This window comes from Pinus tabuliformis, chromosome 2_1 (assembly GCF_031772625.1).
Source record: "Pinus tabuliformis cultivar Carrire ecotype Pingquan chromosome 2_1, CPIR1, whole genome shotgun sequence".
In the NCBI taxonomy this organism is placed as follows: domain Eukaryota; kingdom Viridiplantae; phylum Streptophyta; class Pinopsida; order Pinales; family Pinaceae; genus Pinus; species Pinus tabuliformis.
The window spans coordinates 948433737-948454304 of NC_142299.1; the positions used below are offsets into that span (position 1 = coordinate 948433737).

At 38.0% G+C, this 20568-nt stretch overlaps 1 protein-coding gene across 1 annotated transcript in view; it reads right to left on the reverse strand.

Moving 5' to 3' along the window:
* The window catches only part of LOC149203783 (uncharacterized), an 84411-nt gene extending 64249 nt beyond the window's left edge, over window positions 1-20162 (reverse strand). The window contains exon 1 of the mRNA XM_089403552.1: window positions 19525-20162. Within this exon, the coding sequence (XP_089259678.1) occupies window positions 19525-19800 (276 nt within the window). The 5' untranslated portion in view covers window positions 19801-20162. The remainder of the gene's footprint in view (window positions 1-19524) is intronic.
* Window positions 20163-20568: the final 406 nt, after the last annotated feature.

The window sequence follows — 20568 nt, forward strand, 5'->3', positions numbered from 1 at the left end:
TACGAAGAACGATGTTTGGGAGGTAGTGTCGAGGCCTGAAGGTGAATCAATTATTACTTCCAGATGGCTCTACAAGATAAAGCATGTTGCAGATGGCAGCATCGAGAAGTTCAAGGCTCGATTTGTGGCGAGAGGGTTCTCACAAATAGAGGGAGTTGACTATGAGGAGCTCTTCGCTCCCATAGCTCGGTATACATGTATTCGCTCCATTATATCGATTGCAGCAAAGATGGGTTGGAAGATCTACCAAATGGATGTGAAGACCACATTTCTCAATGGCTTCATCCAAGAGGAAGTTTATATTGAGCAGTCGCAGGGCTTTGAGGTGCATGGGAAGGAGTCCCATGTATGCAAATTGAAAAAGGCACTCTATGCCCTGAAGCAAGCTCCTAGAGCTTGGTACTCGAGGATTGATACATACTTGCAGTAGTTGGGTTTCACAAAGAGTAAGGCTCATCCGAACCTATACTTCATTGTGGTGGGTGCGAAGCCTCTCATTCTGGTGTTGTATGTTGATGACTTGATCATCATTGGTGCAGAGAGACTCATTGAGGGCTGCAAGAGAGATCTTGCTTCAGAGTTTGAGATGAAGGATATCGGCTTGATGCATTATTTTCTAGGATTGGAGGTGTGGCAGGAGGAGGGGCATTTCTTCCTGGGACAAGGGAAGTACATTGTGGATATTCTTAGCAGATTTCACATGGAGAACTGCAAACCCATGTCTGCACCTATGATCACTAACTGGAAGAAGCTTCATGTTTCTGATTCCGAGTAGGTGGATCTTACTCTATACAGACAGTTGATTGGTTGTTTGATGTATTTGGTCAACACTCGACCAGATATATGTTTTGCAGTTAACACTATGAATTAGTTCATGTGTGAGCCCAGGAGAGTGCACTGGGTAGCTGCAAAACACATTCTTCATTACTTGCAGGGGACTGTGGATTTTGGTCTGGATTATAGACAGGGTGATGGAGTGAGACTGGCAGGGTGCACGGATTCAAATTGGGCAGGTTGTGCCTCAAATAGGAAGAGTACTTCCGAGTGTTGTTTTGGGTTGGGTTCGACAGTTGTGTCGTGGATCAACAGGAAACAATAGTGAGTTGCATTGAGCTCAACTGAGGCAGAGTATGTGGCTTCTAGTTTGGCTAGTTGTGAGGCCACATGGCTTCGCAAGATGTTGTTTGTTCTATTTGGTCAGGCATTGAGACCTTCAGTAATTTACTGTGACAATTAGAGTTGCATAAAACTCACGGAGAATCCAATTTTTAATGACAGGTGAAATCATATTGAGATCAAATATCACTTCATTAGAGACTATGTCCAAAAGGGAGTTGTCAAGCTTGAGTACATTTCTACAAATGAGCAGGTAGCGGACATTTTCACCAAAGCCTTACCACGAGGCAAGCATGTATACTTCAGAGACAAAATGGGAGTGGTAAGGAACACTTTCCTCGATAAGAGGGAGTGTTAAAATTTGGGTACTAGAGGACAAGTGGTTTCCTAAGGCTTTAATCTTTAGCCTAGGGAAAAGTGTCCAAATTTTTTATTTTTTTTTTTCTCCTAAAATGACTTTATAAGTGGTAAAGTCAATTTAATTTAAAAGTGACTTTATAAGTGGTAAAGTTACATTCTAATTTATAAGTAACTTTATAAGTGGTAAAGTTACATTCTACTTTAAAGGTGACTTTATTAAAGTGAATGAAGAATTAGAAAGTGAAAAAGTGACTATGGAAAGGCTAAGTGGGTCTTTATTTAAGTGGGTGAGTTAAAAAATAAAAAGTGAGAATTAAATGCACATTTATTCTCATCCCTAGATCTAAATGAATCTCAGCCATTAGATCTTAGGGTAACCTAAAAGGTCATTTAGAGAATAAAAAGGGAAGAGAAGAGGAAAAGATCAATTCATTCTTTCATGAGCATTTGAGAGAAAGAGAAGAGAGCAAGGAGAAACTTTCTTAGCAATGAGGAAGTGAAGAAGAGTAGCAAGAAGACATTTCAACAAATCTGGGCAGCATCATTTATTGGCACACATCCCAAGGAAAAACCGTATAGCAGGAGAAAGGCAGAGAAATCAAGGAAGAGGGACAGTGAGTTCTGAGCACATTTTTCGAGGCTAGCCGTACAACATTTAATGTTGTTTTATTGCTGTAAAAAATTATGTTTTCGTTGTTTGCTGATTGGCACGATTTTCGAGGTGGAGTTCAAGCACGGAAATCGAGATAGGTTGTAATTTGTGGTTGCTGGAATTTTTACTGTGTATTTCAATTTCTCTGTAAAAGCATTTTCAGAAATAAAGAGCTCTCAAACTGGTTTTCTCCAAGAGTTGTAAGGGGTTTTTCCAGGGTCACATTGACCAAAAATCATTGTGTTATTTTTTGTGTGGCTGTCATAATTTTGTTGTGTTTTATTTTTGCAATTTCAGCAGTTTTGAAATCTCTAAATTTATGTTTTCAAAAAATTATTGTCATTTCCAGATTTTAGAATTTTTATCATGCTTGGATTTAAAACTAAATGCATGGAGTGATAAAGAAAACTGATAACCGCAATGGGGGTTGAAATTTCTTTAATTCAGCCAAAACTTCGATGTTTTTAGTTATTTATGTCATAGTACTAGATTTGCAAATAACATCATCAAGAAGGCCTTTAAACTTTTAATCTTGAAGAGGGACTCCGCCTTTCCTTCTAAAAAATGAACTCAAGATATTTGGGCCATCTAAGTGACCTTAAAAAGGATCATCTTCAAGTTTTGCACTGCGAATTGCCAAGATTATTCAATTCAGCAATTTGACATTTTAGACTCAAATAATCTTATGGTTGTTCCAATAACCTTCCTAAACTCCCTGTGTCCAATACAACATCATGATTTTTAAGAGACAGTTTGGGCGTCTTTCAAGGCTTTATTCAATCAAGCTTGAGTTTCAAGGAACACGTAATATAACATCTCCAAAGAGAAGCACTTCAATCTAAAGGTCACATATTTTTCTTACATGATAATATCTTAGTTTTAGCCACAACTCAAAATAAGTTGTCATTACTTATTGTCATATCCGAATAACATATTACCAATATTTCCTTGAACATGATTGAAGATTGTTCATCAATGATCATACATGTCCTTCAAAGTATTGTATTGATGAATCTTTCACTCTTCAAGGTATCGAGATCCAACCTTTCATACAAGTCATGCTAGACCTATACTTGGTCTTGACAGAACTCCAATAAAAGAAGATCACTTGCTATTAGATCTACTTTTAAGTACAGTGCCTTCCATACTTCAAAGTGTGTAGATCTCATGCATAAGTAAATACTAATGTTAGCTTAACCATTTCAAGTCTCCTCCCTATTGACGAGACATGTATATAATACAAAGACAAATCTTGAATCAAATCAAACATGTGGATAGGCTTGAAATTCATTTTTTACAAATTCAAATTTCTTCCTTTTTCAACTGACATGAAGAACATGTCTTTTAATAATTTTCTTTTTTAATCTAGCATGAAGAACATGGTTACAAATACATTAAGGGCTCAAATATACATTATGAAGACCAACCATAGTTACATAAATTCAACACTAAGTTGGGGCTCAATTTGTGTATCACGTGAATAATGTGATGTGACCATGCCATTAGAAATTAGTATGAACCACATAGTTGAAGAGATCAACCAAGTGAGAAACCAAAGCACAATGATTGTCCTTAAAGAAATCTACCTGGAAACCCTTCTCGTTTATTGCTTTGCTATTGTTCATCACCCAAATGGCCTCTCCAATGTTACTTGTTCCCCCTCATTTAGTAGGGGTACTCCTAAACTTCTAAACACACCATTTGTAAGCCCAAATGTGTGCAATTTATAATTCTATAACGCCATGTAGGATGAAGTGTAAAAGTGTATCCTACATCCCTAATGGTGAATAGTCATGGCCAGTGTTCATAGCTTCGTCTTCATGGTGCCTAGTTTTGTGGCTTTGCTAACTACCACTTGCTGGGTGGCAACCCCCTACCTTGACAAGCATTCTTATGTCCTAGATTGGTATGTGCACATCATGGAGATGGGCCTATTAGGACACATGATTTAAAGGAACACTTATTGTCTAAAGCCCTATAAAGGTGATTGTTCTATGTAAGTCCCTATTCTCCCATGATCAAGGTGCACCTATTTGTCCCTACATGTACCATCTTCTTATTTATGTCGAATTCTTTGGCCATGGCCATCATTCTTCATGGCAATACAACAATTCACTATGCATTTCTACTCACCATGGCAACATCCCACTTCCTCCAAAGCAAAGAGAAGATTTGTTGCAACCCCTAAGTCAAGCCATCTCCAAGTTGAAGCGCTCAAAATGCCTTGCTAGAAGTACCTTTTCAAGCATGTTGTCATCTTCAAAATGGGGCCAAATTCACTTGGAGCGGCCTTTAAGGGTTTAAGGGGAAACATAGCATTTATTATGAGCAAACAAAGTGTTATATCAAGTCAACGATATTATAATGGACCTAGGACAACTCATAAGCAAACAAAAGAAAGCCTTAAAGCACACTTCAAGCAAGAGAATGGTCCAAAATCAAGATGTCATCCACCTTTCACTAGCCATTGGAGGGATCCAACGTCCCAAAAGAAGAACGTTGAGCAAGCTAAGCAAATCATTTGGCCTCCCAAGCATTCCAAAAATTATTTCAAGTCAATTGAAACCAAAATCCAAGGAAATATTGCACTTCTAAGCCAAATTGATCCTCCTTTATTGCAAGACAAAACTCTATTGTGGGACAGCACCTCTAACTTGAGGGTTTTAAGCAATGTAATTTTTGTAATTGACTTAGTCTCCAAGCATTTGATGGATGACAAGTCACCTTTTTCTTTAGAGCAAAAGGCAAAGATATGTTGTGAGCCTCATCTATAAATAGAGAGCTCTTCTTCCTTCCAAATCATCGTTAATAGTTGAAATCATTATGCCATAATGTAACTATTTTCAAGAAAGCTTGGTGTTGACATTGGAGTCTCTTTTTCTTAGTTGTTATAAATTACAATGGAAAATTTGTGATTTATTCAAGACTACTACAAAGGCTAGCAAGATCAATCCATTAAAGGGTAACTTTGTCACTTGGAGAGTAGGGTTTCATTTCTCACTTCTTTCTTGTTGGTGTGAGGTAAGTATTGAATATGCTTGTTGGACTAGACATCTAGGGTTTGATTTCTCACTTCTCTCTTGTTGGTGTGAGGTAAGTATTGAATATCCCTGTTGAGGGATCAACAAGGGTTTCATTTTATTCCATGTCATAGTTGATCTTATGGTTGAAAGCTTTTCCACCTAAATGGATCCCTTCTAATATGCCTTTGTTTCATATCTTTGTCTTGATTAGACAAAGAGGTAATTTAACTTCTAGGACTCTACCTCTTCGCCCTAATCCACAAGCATTGGACAACCAACTTAAGAGAGGCATCCATCTTGACCCCGTAGCCCTAGTGGACCCGAATCCAACAACCAACCATGATTTTTTCAAAATTATTACATTTGTTTTTTGTCTATTTATATTATTCAAAAACCCTAAAAATAGAAAATTTGAAAGATTGATGGATTAAAAAAAATAAAAAACTAACCATCTAAAATAAAGAGTAAACTGTGGAGAATCTTTCATTTATTATTTCTAAAAAAGTTAACAAAACACATTCTTGAATTTACGCATTTCTCTTGGAAGTTGTGCCACATTGAATATCTAAAGGCCTAAGTAAAATGGCCCTCATATTTATGGCTTTGAAGGCTTATTTGACATCTATTTGAGGGTTTTGAAGGTGATTTCACAGATCAGAATTTTATTTACAGCGACATCTTCAAAGATTGGTGAGGATCCTTGCCTAGAGTTCCATGAAAAGTTGTCTCTAACCTCTTAAAAGCCCTAGTAATATTCTTAAGTGTTTGCATTGCATATTTTTAACAATTGAAAGTATTAGGGCACCTTCTATATTTCAAGTTTTTAACCCATTGGGGATTAGACCCCAATTCATGCAAGTTTGGATTGAATTGTTGTAATTCATTGTTTACTTGCATATTATTCATTGTTGGGATGTATTTTCACTTCTACTTCAGTCCCCTAGCTCAAGCACCAAAAGATTCATTATTCTAAATGTGTTTCCACACTTTTGGGTTGCTTCAAAGACAGTCCAAAACTGTTTTTCTGCATTTTCTGTGTTATTTTCTAGATCTAGAAGTGTAGGAAAGTAACAAGCTTATCACAATCAGGTCACAAATCAAATAATAATCAAGGGTAAATCATCTCACTTAATCTTGCGCCTTTCTCTCTCTCAAGCTTCAAAGGTAACCAATTATCAAATATTTTGAGTGAATTTTGCTTGCTGGTTTGTATTTTCTGCATTGAAATATTATATATCAGACCTAGCATTTGTTCCATTTTAACTCCTAACCTTCATATTGTGTGTTTATAAAGGCACTGATTTTCTAAGATCACTGGTGAAGTGTGTAGATTGGGATACACCTCTTGGTATTTTAGGAGTAGGCCTAAAGTGAGGAGACTACACTGAGGTGACAGTGGGTGAATCTCCTATGTGCTTACCGTTTGGCAGCTTGACCAAACCTTACCAAGGTTGCTAATTTAGACAGTAACATTACCATCTAAGAATAAGAAGCATGAAGAAGGTGGAAAGTTAGCATGAACCTAGGGCTGCCCTAGTATATCATAAAGAGTGGATATGTCAAAGAACATGGATCTAGGTTTAAATTCGAGACTCCAATGGGAGGGGTGAGCACATCAACACAGAGGAACCGCCAAGATCAACTCCCATCTCAAGCGAGAAAGGCACCGGCTAGATCGAGTAATCACTTGTCTCTGGGATGGCTAGATGCACGTGCATGATACCAGTGGATTACTCTTTTGAGTAGATCTTATTTGTGTTATTCCTATGTTTCGGGGACGAAACATGTTTAAGGAGGGTGGAATGTAGTATACTTAGGGGGATATTGTGGGGTACAAAGGGAGGTACCCAAGAGAATAATGTAATAATGTGATGAGTCATAGTTAATAAATAAAGTGGTTAACCTGCATCATGTCAGAGACCACAAGTAGTTAGGAATAATGTGATAAGCCCATTATATTAGATACATGTATTGAAAGATCCATGGTAATGACCCAGGGTATTGTATGTATGAAGCCTATATAGAGGCTAGAAACTCCCCATGGAGAGAGGTCAAGGATTATTATATTGGCAAGCATATGGCTTGTGGAGTGTTCCCCTTTCTTAAGGAGTGATTGTATGATGTTACCCTACTTCAACGGTTTGATATTAATAAAGATTTGAAATTTATCTATTTCTCTCTTGTTATTTCTGGGAATATTTCTATTTTCATATATTTGCAAGTCAAATCTTCAAATCTTTATAAACTTGCACCTGCGCATTATTAACCCGTGTGTGCTCCATTTGTTTGGCTGGGACTTACAATCTTTTTGCCAAATTACCATTTATAAAATTGTGCTTGCAACTAGGATTTATAGACACAATGATCTTCTCCCTCTGTTCCCCATAATATCCCCCTAGGTGTACTACACAAAGGCAGCCTGGGGCTAGCCATCCAGAGCCCGGATCAGATTTTGATCGCCAGTGACAGTGTGAGAATTTTTATCACTACCTCTTTGCCAGTTTATTCTCTGTATCAGATTGCCAGTTTGGGCATCTAATGATTTGTACTCATATTACTACTGCATAATAATAAAATTCTCAGTTGTTGCACCGATTTTCCCAAATTGGGTTTTTTTAGGGACATTTGTCCAAAAACAACAATGTAAATGTGTGTGTGTTTATTTATCTCCAGTGCAGTGTTCAGTTTTCGCGGTATTTTATTTTGTGTAGGCTACAATGTATGTATTTCGATATTTGCCATAGAAAACTGCAAGAAATTTGTTCAAAGTAATTTAACAAATATGAGAAATATCATCAATTTGTTGCAATAGGAAGCAGGTCTTTGATTTTTCACAAGGAGTTATTAATTTTGAATATGCTCTCATGTTTCCTAGATTCTTTCTTTTTCGTGTGCCAACCTCATGGTGTAGGCGTGAGTGTTGTTGATTATGTCCTCTCTAGCCAAGACTTAATCCATAGAAATCTTCAAATTTTTATAAACTTGCACCTGCTCATTATTATCTTGTGTGTGCTCCATTTGTTTGGCTAGGACTTGCAATCTTTTAGCCAAATTAACATTCATAAAATTTTGTTTGCAACTAAGATTTATAGACACAATGATCTTCTTCTTCTGAATACATCCATAAACCTGTAATAAGGAGATAGCATCAGAAAATAACCCTTTTCGTGTTTCATTCTCCTGTTGTGTAGCATAAGACCATTTGTCCAAAAGGAGTTTTTCAAATTCTTCATCTGAAAGGTTAAACAACTTCTTGTTGTCAGGTGAGCTCCACCATCTGGCAACCTCATCTTTCAAAAAAGGCATAATAAACCTCTCCAATGTTTCGAAATGGTTCTCTTAAAATCTTTTAGGAATTCTTCAATAGTAATACCATTATCTTTTCCTGCAAAAAACTCTTTTCTAGAAACCATGAAGAAGGTTTTGAAAAAAAAAATCACTTACTAGGCGAAAATTTAAAATGGCCACAGTTTGGTCAATATTGCTCAGAATCCTTATTATGACATGTTTTCGGAAATGGAACAACCATTTTGCATCTTCTTGTGTGATAGAAATCTCGATTTAGGCACTCTGGAGTTTCAAATTCGCGCTACAACTAATCCGTCGTCACAAAAAATTCTGAAAAAAAAGAGATGATTTTAAATCAACAATATCTCCCTCTTCTGGACTCCGATTCGACCGATTTTTTTTGAATTTGACTATTTTTCTCAAAGAATCCAAATCTACAATTTGTTTCTGCAAATTTTGCACCAGAAGTTTCAGATTTGATCTACAAACTCGCCGCCCCAAAAAATTCCTACAAAAATAAAAGAAAATATCTCTCCGTTTTGCCCAAGAAAATGCTATGATACCACTTGTAATAGATCTGACCTGCAAATATATGAAAATAGAAATATGCCCAGAAATAACAAGAGAAATAGATAAACTTCAAATATTTATTAATATCAAACCCTTGAGGTAGAGTAACACCATACAATCACTCGTCACTCCTTAAGGAAGAAGAACGCTCCACAAGCCATATGTTTGCCAATACAATAATCCTTGACCTCTCTCCATGGGGAGTCTCTAGCCTCTATATAGGCTTCATACATACAATACCCTAGGTCATTACCATGGATCTTTCAATACCATGTATCTAATACAATGGGCTTATCACATTATTCCTAACTACTTGTGGTGCCTTACATGATGCGGATTAACCACTTTATTTATTAACTATGACCCATCACATTATTACATTATTCCCTTGGGTACCTCCCTCTGTACCGCATAATATCCCCCGTAGGTCTACTACAGTCGAAGTTGCTAGAAGGGGTCGAAGATCTTGGAGGCTAACATGGTGTGGAGAGAAAGTCTAGTCTTGGTTTAAGGTGAAAAGTCTCAAAGATACTATTGAAAGGAAGAATTACTTTGACTGGGCTTTCCCCTTGAGGGGGGTTTTGCCCTGTGGCATGTGCTTATATCTTGTGTCTCTTGTTTTGTGATCTTCATGTATGTATAATTACTTAATGAAAAATAAGATAATAAAGAAGTAAAAGAAGCCAACACGCTCACAAGTAATTATCAAGAAATGAGAATCAAACCCTAATATAATATCTTTGATTTTCCAATGACATCTAGCCAATAATTCATCGAAACTAGGAATCCTGTCATTGTTGAGAATGGTGGTGTTAAACACATCCCATGCTCTTGAAAGACCCCCAAGTGCAATGAGAGTAAGCTTCTTGTCAGCAATAAGTTCTCCAATAGATAAAAGGCCATTCTTGATTTGTGTGATCCTCATGCTCCTCCAAAGTCAGGTCCAAAGTCATTTTCCATGCATGATAGTCAGATTTGTCATTAAGCTTGTCCTCAGTATTGAAGTAAGATGAAGAAGCCATTGAAACTTGTCCAATAAATCTTTCTTGGTGATTTCTTTTCTCTCTCTTGCTTGGGCTTTGTCTTCACCTGGGCTTTGATACCATGTTAATTTTAGTTAACAATGGTATATTCTATGCTTAGCACAATTACTTCAATGTTCATTTAGCATCCCAATAACAATTTCCAATTTAGTTTTCAACACAGTAGCAAATCTTCCTTTTTGGAGCTTGGTCATACCCAATCAAACTCAACCTCATAAGGTGGTCAAAGTTAGTGCAAAACAATCCTAAAAACTATGGTCAAACTTGGACAACTTTGTGGTCAACTCTATGGTCAAGTTTGCAATCAACCCTTCAGTCAGCCCTGCGATCAAAGTGCCCAGAAATTCTCTGGTTCCTGTGCCAAACTATACGACCTACCAAAAATTAATTTTTCCCACCAAAATCGCAGTCAAAGGATGAGTCAAAGTGCTAAGTAAATGCTTGTCAAACTCCTGCAACAGTCCTACAATTTGGCCCAGCAATTTGCCCAAAAAATTCATCATTTTGCCTTTGTGAGAGAGAGAAGATCTACCCAATAGTTGTACGAACCAATGAGAGAAGAAGAGAAGAAATGTGTGTGATGACGATGCCAAATGAGGTGAGAGGGCACTTGTATTTATACAATTCATTGAAGGTGAAGAGTCAAGTCCATTGGGCTTCATGAGCTTACATGATGTGGCCGACCAGAGCAATTTGCACATGTGTGGGCATAAATTCAAAAACACACTTCTGCTTGTCCAAATTGGATGATCTTTATATCAATTTTGGTCCTCTCAAAAAGAAGAATTTAATGCAATCATCATCTCCATCAAATGAGCTGTCCCAAGGTGGAATTTGGCCCTTGTTGCCAATTTTAACATTTGTTTAAGGCACATGACAAGGTTAACTAGGCCTTTATCAGGCTATGTTTAATCCAGCTTGGTTAACATGAAATTTATCAAATTGCATGATGGCTTATATATCCTCTGTCAACTTTGTAGTCTTAATCAATTGGCATCCTTCAGCCTTTTTTAAAGCTTCTGAAGGGTTAAGAGAGTGATTCCCACTGTTGCCACTTCGTTTCTTACATGTTGGAAAAGTACTCAGTAAACTTATTCAAAAGTGCATATCCTACAAGGTGATGGCTTGTATGTCTTCTGTCAACTTTGTAGTCTTAATCAATTGGCATCCTTCGGCCTTTTTTAAAGCTTCCAAACGGTTAAGAGTGATTCCCACTGTCACCACTTCTTTTCTTACATGTTGCAAAAGTACTCAATAGACTTATTCAAAAGTGCATATCCTATAGGGGATTACAAGGTATCAAGACTTTTGCACATGTCTAAATCTCTCAATTGCTTTTTGTTGATGATACTTTATTATTTTTGTATGGATCTATTTTGAATCTTAATGTTATTAAGAAGATACTGGATGCTTGTGAACTTGTAATCAAAATGAAAATTAATACAGATAAATCTGATATCTTATTTAATAACATTTTTTATCCTGTTAACAATTATATGGGTAATTGTTTTCCCTTTCAAATATCTGGACAAACGAGAAGATTGGATATGGATGATAAAGAAGATTGAATCCCAGGCCTTAGTTTGGGTGAACCGTCTACTTTCAAGGGTGGGCAAACTCATTCTTATCAAATCTGTTTTGGAAGGAACACCGGTTCATTAGAATTCAATTACTATTATCCCTAAGGGCGTCCTTAATAAGATTAAGGAGATATTGTTAAAATTGGCAACTAGGGCCAAACTCCATGTGGGTCATCTTATTAATGGAAGCTGATATTTTTCTTGGACTTCTCTCATCGCGAGGTGTAGGATTGATCTAAAGATCATCCGATTTCAATAATTATTCATGGAGATATGAATTTATTTGTGTTATGGGACAATTCGTCAAGGTCAACCAGCAACCAAATAAACCCCACTTGTGCTCAACATTTTAGTATAAATAAAGGTGGCCTCAAGTCATTTCAACACACTTAGGATCTCTTCCTCTCTACTCGTCTTTGGGTTTTAATAGGAGGAGAGATCTTAAGGGATAACGCTACACTAATCCAGAGGGCAGAAGCCGAAACTGCCGAGAAAAGCCGGAATTATCGAGAACTATCAGAACTACTAGAACTGCCAGAAAAAGTTGGAATTGCCAAGAACTGCCGAGAACTACCAGGAATAGCTGGAATTACCAGAACTGATGGGAACTGCTGACAAAAGTCGGAACTACTGAAACTGTAGGGAAAAGCCGAAACTGCCAGAACTATCGGGAAAAGTCGGAACTGTCGAAACTACCAAGAATTGTCGAAACTGCCGGGAATAGCCGAAACTACCGAGAAAGCTAATGCAGAGGGTAGAAGCCGGAACTATCCAGAACTATCAAAAACTACGGGAACTGGCGGGAAAAGCCAAAACTACCAGAACTATCGGGAATAGTCAAAATTGTCGGAACTGCTGAGAATAGGCGGAATTGCCGGGAAAAGCCGAAACTACTGGGAATAGCAGGAATTGCTGGAATTGCCGGAACTGCCGAGAAAAGCTGAAACTGCCAAGAAAAGCCGGAACTGTCGGCACTGTCAGGAAAAGCCAAAACTGAAGGGAATCACCGGAATTGTCGGGATTGCCGAAATTGTCGAAACTGCCAAAACTGTCGAAACTGTCAAGAATTGCCGGAACTGCCGAGAATAGCCAAAATTGTCTGAACTGTCGAAACTGCCAAGAATAGCTGGAACAGCCGAGAAAGCTGACGCGAAGGGCAAAAGCCGGAACTGTTAAGATCTATCGGGAACTACCGGAACTGCCGAAAAAAGCAAGAACTATCGAGAACAGCCGAAATTGCTGAAACTGTCGAAACAGCTTGAGCATCTGTCTCCGAAGAAGAGCAGCATGCAAGGGACAACTAACTAACATTAGGACAGTTGTATGGTACTTAGTAGCAAATACACCAAGCATGCAATGTTACAGCTAGCATGCAAGGGACAGCTAGCATGCAAGAACAATCATGCAAAGGACAACAAGCATGCTAGCGAAAACAAGCAAGTTAGGGACAACAAGCAAGCACTATGCAGCCAGCACATAGGTTAGTATGGCAACATGGTGCAGCAATGGCACATAATGCAGTACAGTGATGGGTACAGTCATGATTAATGAAGCATGATGAGATGCAGCACAGTGATGATGGGTGCAACATGGTGCAGCACAGTGAGGTGCAACATGATGACGAAATGCAGCACAACGATAGGTGAAGGAGTCATCTTGGAGAATCAGTTGAAGCAGCATGTCTTCAACTGATCTCATGTATCATCTTCTTAGAAATGATCTATGCTCTTATAGGGAAGGGGCATCCCTCTGGTAAAATGAAACATAATTGCACAACAAGTTAATGGGAAGTTGGGGACTAAAAGATCTTCTTCTCTTTAGTCAATCTTTAGTTGTGAAAAGCCTATGGAGACTAATGAATAATAGATCTTAGTGGGGAAATACAATGAAGGATAAGTATTTTAATAGCCTTTCTAGAGTTTAATGGATAAGAAATCCTGGAAAGTGGATTCCAAACTCCTCCAAGGTCTGGAAATCTCTATGCAATGCCTTTCCTGTGATTTGGTGAATGGGTTGCTTGGCGGGTCAAACATGGAAGGAGCATAAGGATTGGCCTTAATCCTTGGATTGGCACAGGTGACAATTACAGGCTCTCTATTGATGCTATTGATTCGCTACATAATGCAAGTGTGTACTCTAGCAAATGCTCGCAACAATGATATAAAGAAGTTGGGAATTAGAGGATGGACATCGACCACAGACCTAGGTCTTAGTAATCAAGAAGCAGTGGAGTGGAATGCTTTTATCTGTCTCCTTGTATCAACAATGATAAGACTTGTCGATGAGGATGTAAACAAATTGGTATGGTCCATGAATTCTTCATGGGGTGACTTCATTGAGAAATTAGGCTATGACGACCAGATCAAATCCAATTTACGTAGGTCCTGCTTATTAAAATGTTAAAGGAAACATAACTAATTGTGCATAATAACAACACCTGGTAAGTTCACTATGGGGAGAATGAGCTCTGCAGCTCCTAGCTCTTGGCGGGTAGAGTTTCCCTAGCCACAACATTCGTTGGCTCAGATCTAATATGCAGAGGATTGCAGCGCTCTGATCTTTGGACTCCATCTCATGATTTGATCGTTGAAGATTAGTTTTGGCTGAAAGAGACCCTAGCAACTGTAGTTGCAGCTCCTATAAGGTTCAAGCTTGCATTTAACAAACATTCAACAAGTAGCTTCTCAGATCTAGTCTTGCAGATCGATTTTCCTCCGCACATTATGGAGGAGGTGGCTACATTCAAAGCCATGTTGCAGGCACAAAAACCAGAGGGGCCTTCTTATCCCCCCCCCCCCCCCCCGAAAAAAAATTTTGAAGAAACTAGCTAAGATTCCAGATGTGGAACTCTCTCCGTCAGATCCATGCAAGAGAGCCTTAGCCCTCTCAAAAAAAGCATTGGTTGGCAAGTTTATGGGCTTATGGCCAAATCCAAAAGTTGTTGAATCCTGGATCATGGAACAATGGACCCCCAAGCTTCAAGGTCAGGTAACTTTCTTTGCAGTAGGCAAGGGTTTCTGTTTTTCTATTTGTGAATAAACTAGAAAAAGATCTGATTTTCAAATCAAGGTCGTATTTTATGGGGACCAGAGGCCTCTTTATCTCCCCATGGACTCTAGATTTCAATCCAAATTCTGAAATTACTTCTGTGTCGGTGTGGATTCGGATACCTCACCTCCCTCTCCATCTCTGGGGACCTGATGCACTAAAAGAGATTGGAAATAAGTTGGGTCGCTATCTAGACAACGCAGAACCAAAAGGAGGCCAATTTTCTTATGCTCGCATTTGTGTCGATGTAAATCTCTCTAAAGGTTTACCAAAGGCCCTAATAATAAATTTAGGGGAATGGAGCCATATTCAAGAATTGGACTATGAGCAAATTCCCTTCAAATGCATAATTTGTCATTCTCATTGGCACTTAGACAAAAACTGCCCTCAACTAAAAAAAGGATGAGCAAGCCCAAGCCCATGTCTCTAATGAAGGGCAGACCCAAACCCCCATATCTAATGTGGGTAATTTTCAACCATTTCAAAAGCGAAGTAAGAACCAACAGAATAAGGTTGCAACTCCAAAGAAATCCGTCAAAGAAGTTCATGAACCTTCCCTCAACAAAAATTCTTTTGAGGCTCTTCAAGATCTAGAACAAGTTGAAATTACTCCTATGGATGAAACCCCAAAGGAGGATCAAGGAAACTTAGCAATGTCTAGGGAGAATGAAGAGAAAGCTCCTTCGACAATTGTCTCTTCAGATACAGAATCACACTTTGCGGCAAAAGTATTAACAATGTCAGATTTTGAGCTTGCAAAGATGAGTAGATCTACTCCAACGTTTTACAAAAAAGCTATGACAATCAAAGCAACTCACACTAAGTCAAGCACAAGGGGCAATGTTGGACAATCACTCTCCTCAAATGCAGCAAAACCGCCTCTCACAAGAGGCCGGAAATCCCATAAGGAAAAACAAGAACGTGAAGCGGATGTCAATTTAGCTTCAAGATCCCAACTTCGTGTAGACTCCTTGTTGCAAAAGTCTCCCAAATAAGTCAATGTATTGTTTCTGCATATTATTATGTTTGCAATTTGTAAGAATTTACTCTTGTAATCACGAGGAAAGTCTTAGTTGTAGAAACCGTGGAAGATACTAGGATTTGTCTCCTAGAATCTTAGTCAATTTCTCAGTAGAAGATCCTCTGAAGATGGTGCAAATGTAAGGAATTTCCCAGTTTTTTCGCTGCATCCGAGGGCAGATTTAATAAAAACCCTCTACTCATTCTTGTTAAAAAAAAATCCAATTTACATGGGGAAACAGCATGGTGGATGAAGTTCTTGTGGAAACACAAAAAACCACTGAAAATGAAACTAGCTTTGTATCTGGCACTATCTATCAAATTACTGAAATGGAATAATGGGCTAAACCAAGTTGGACTAGTCTGAATCGGTGTTCTCTTTGTAGATGTGAAGAAGAGTCTATATCATACATGTTTATAGAATGTCAATTTGCTCAACAAATATAGACTATCCTAAAAACAAAATTTGCTCCTGTATCATCCACTTGGAGCAAGGATACATTGGAAGGGTGTGTGAGAGAGTAGATATCGAATGGATCTGTGGTGTCTTTCCCAGCAATGCCAACTGGTTTGATACATTCCATATGGTGGGCCAAGAACATGGCCATGTTTTCAAGTAAAATATCTTCTTGTTGAGGTGGTATCAGCTATGATTGAAGAGTCTGTCAGAGTTCACATGGTGAAGGCGAAACAAAAAAAGACCAGAATCTTGATTATGCCCCCGCTTAAGGAAGGTAAGCCATGGGGCTACTTTGATGGTGTTAGCCAAGGCAATCCACCAATGTGTGGTGCAGTTGCTGTTCTTTTTATTAATAATCATTTAGTGAAGCATATCAGATTTTGTCTTGGTGGTGGAACAAACAACAAGGTAGAGTTTTCCACCTTATGTGCCTTATTATTTGTTGCAATTGACTTTGAGGTAAAGGCACTTCAGACCTTTGCTGATTCCAAGACTGTTATTGAATAGATGAATGGTAAAATCAGCATGGTGCTCCTCATTTATACCACATCATTGAGGAGATTAAACAAGAAGCTCACGAATTGGAATGATTGGGAATAAACACATATATAGAGAGTTGAATACCAAAGCAATTCATTTGTTCAAAGAGGTGGTCCAAGTTCACCTAGGTGCTTTGGAGATAATGGAATCTCCGGACAATTGGGGTCTTAGAGGCCATGGTCATCCAATTTTAATTTTCCTGTTATGCAATTTTCCTTTAGGTCTGATTTTGAGAATGCCAAATCTATGTATATATTTATGACTAATAATAATGATCATATGGGTCAAGAATAAGGTTCTTTAGGATGATTGATGGTTTTGTGTCCAATTCAGTAAATGGTTTTTGTAGGCTTTTTCAGTTCGAGTCTTATGGACTTTTTGTAGCCTTTTTTGGTTTTGGTCCCATGGACAAGACATAGTCATTATCATACCAGTAGTTCGTCCCAATGTATATTTTCAAACTTGGAAATAAGTTTTTTTCCAGGAAAAGAAAAAAAATAAAAAATAAAAAAAGCAATTAGTGATGAGGCTTCAATCAAACAAAATCTCACAATACCCTGATTTCCTATACAAAGGTGTCTAGTTATAGGTTGAGCATCCTTTCTGATGCAATCTTTTAATATTTTACCCTACCTACTATAATAAGTGTTTCATAGTAGGTGAGCATAGCTAAGACACAAGACACTATTATTATTACATCTATCAATAATACAACATATAATTAGCATTAGTAGTGATATCTCACATGATTGACAACAACTTTATACGAAAAGAATATGACAACATGAGACACTAAGGGAACTACACCTATGAGTTATATAACTTAGGATTAGCATTAGGAATGACATCTAGCATTATTGACAGTGACTTTATACAAAAAGTCATATAACAAGGGACACTAGGATTAGTACACCTATGAATAGCATAACTTACAATTAGCCTTATACAAAAACAATAATGACATAAAAACATATTAGGACCAAGGACTTAACTTTCCTCAACAGAATTTGACTAAAAAGGACTACATATTGTAACAATTCCTCCATTTATAAAAGCATCAACTCTGAAATGTGAATTTTACTTTCTTAGTAAGAATAGAAAAATTGTTTGAGTAGCTGGTACTATGATGACAAAAAGAAAATTGAAGCCTTTGCTAAATGAGAAGGTTTAGAGTTACCATGAAACTCCTGAAAAAATTAGTGCTTTTTGTTGAGGAGTAACAAGAGAAGATGCTTTGACTGGAAGTGAATGCAGCCTCAATGGAGTCAGACAATCAATGAGTCCATAAAGCAACCACAGCTTGTGCATAAGCTCAATGAACTAATTGTTAAGGTGAAGCAAGTGTTATAACTCCAAACTAAATACCAAGGGAACTTCATGAAAGATGTCACAAAATTATTTTTGGATCGAATTCTTCTAAGGCATGATCTTAACAATCAAGCGGTACCTATTCAAGATGCTAAAGAGGGATTGTGTAAGGATCTTCATCTGGTTCAACATTCTTTTCATCATCTATTGCTCTAAAGTAGGTGGAGTCTCAATTACATCAACAATGTCTTCATTTGTTGATTTATAAACATTTGTCAATGATAATGTGTAGTAGAGATAACTGTATTGGTAGCTTTTGGGTGGAGATAAATATCATCGTGGGGAGCATGACATTGAACCCTTTTTAAACACACAGCAATTTGGCTGTGCATTGGGAGGCATACAGTGGTGTTGCGTTGGCAAGTCCATGCAACCTTGACCATACGAGCAGGCTCCTCATTGGGCACAACTGTTTGACAGGTGCCATATGCAGGGAGACCACCATGTAGAAATTAGGGCGATACAGCTCGACAGTTAGGTGGATACAACTTCACCCCTGCACCCGACAATATTTATCCTCACCTGTATCTTCTGTACATGCAACATTTTCATGGCACTTATCACGGAGGTCTTTGTTATGAAGTATCTTGTGAAATGCTGAGATGTGTCAGTGAAAGAGAAATTGTAGATGCAGTTTCATTTATTGAAACACAACTGTTATGTTTATGTAAGCTGAGATGTTGCTGAAATTGTTCTAGAAGCCAATGAATTCATCCCATGCGGCCATGTTTGTTTGTTCTAAACAAGTTATGTAGAAATGTTAAAGAATTAATGACTAGACTGACTAGTCATCGGCGACAGATATCAAATTCGTCTAGCTACCAGTCCTTTCCCTGGTCAATCCAGGTGAACGTAAGATTTATCAACCTAGTCTAGGTAGGTTTTTGGTTTAGGTCATTTTAAGAAGGCTATGGCAAAATCTATTCGGAAACTAACCCAATGACCAGAATTCCCATGTTAACTTTTATTGTACTGAGCTTATATATCACGTTAGAATTAAATGAATATGAACTTCTACTGGAGAGATCATGAATCTAAGTCCAGTGAATCACCCTTTTTATCCTGTAGAGCTATGTGGAGATACTATTCAAATCTAACAAACAACAACTTCTTCAGATCGGGAGTTACAGAATTGATAATATACACATTCGAAATTTTTCGAGGGTTTGGCCTTTCTCTGACCAAACAATATGCCAAAGCAAAAGCAACAGCGGAAAATGTAACCAGTCGAAACTTAAATATATAAATTAAGAGGATCTCAAGGGCGTACTTTGGTTTTTGAGTAGTAATTTATTTTTTTCGGAAGCTAAAGAGCTGAGATTAATTCGAAGAGCAAAGCATGAGCGAAATATAAAATGTAAAACCAGACCTATAAGTCTTTAATCCGGCAAGAAATATGTAATGTTGCTCAATTCAGACTGTCAGTTCTATAACAAGGATTTCTAAGGCCGCATACCTGCTTTTGTGAAGAAGCTGAATGAACATAATCACTGCCCCCTGTAACAAGCTTTGGGTCGCGTGTACTTCCATGGAAAAACTGGTTTCTATGACGCACGGGACTATTAAACAGATTTCTAAAAGAAGAAGTATAAGGTCGTTGAATAGAGCTCCTAGTAAACCCATTGTGAATTCGTCTGCCATTATACGTGCAATATTCTGCCTCATCCGAGCATCCACAGGTAACTCCAGAGTGTGCTGAATTTTCAGATTGAAATGCGAAGGGATCTTCCATTTCGAACTAGACCCTCTGGATCTCGAATCCTATTTTGGGGCTTTAATTGTATCAGATAAGTGTTCTCCGTGCAGCTGCAACAGACTAACAAATGTTTTTCGCCGAAGTTACACTAAATATATGATTGACAACACCGAACACAAAGAAATGCGTGATCAAACTTCCCGCCCATATGAGTGAATTTGTTTTGGGTTTTGGGATTTTGAAATGCACGTCCACGCAAAACCCCGCCGGCCCCACCTTGTTTTCGGCACAGTGAATCCCTGTCCCACTGCCACGGTACTTGATTTTGAGCTTCGGCTGTTTGAAGAAATTCTGAACCATTGTGTGCTTTGGGTTGTTGTAGATGAACTTTTCTACGAGTTTATGTAGATGAATCGTACAATATCAACTTTTTTAGTGAGTCGGGTTAGGGTTCATTTATATAGATGGATGGTAGAATACTAAATTTATTTTTTAGTGTACTAAATTTATTTCTTTTTAATGAGTTGAGAGTTGAGTTATGGCCTCACGGGAACCAATATACCACTTGTCAATGGGTTGGGTGGGGTGAGGGAACAAATGTTTTGTCAATGGGTGGGGTGAGGGAACAAATGTTTTGTCAATGAGTGAGCGGGAGCGGTATATGTCTATTGTTGGATAACTGATTTGCGAATGGTGGGTATATACAACTCTACTCATTTAATGCCCAGTGTCAAGCTACTTATTTTCAACAATGGTTCAGTGTTGAGTGAGGCGAGGTATTTATCTGATTTATTTAATGCCCAT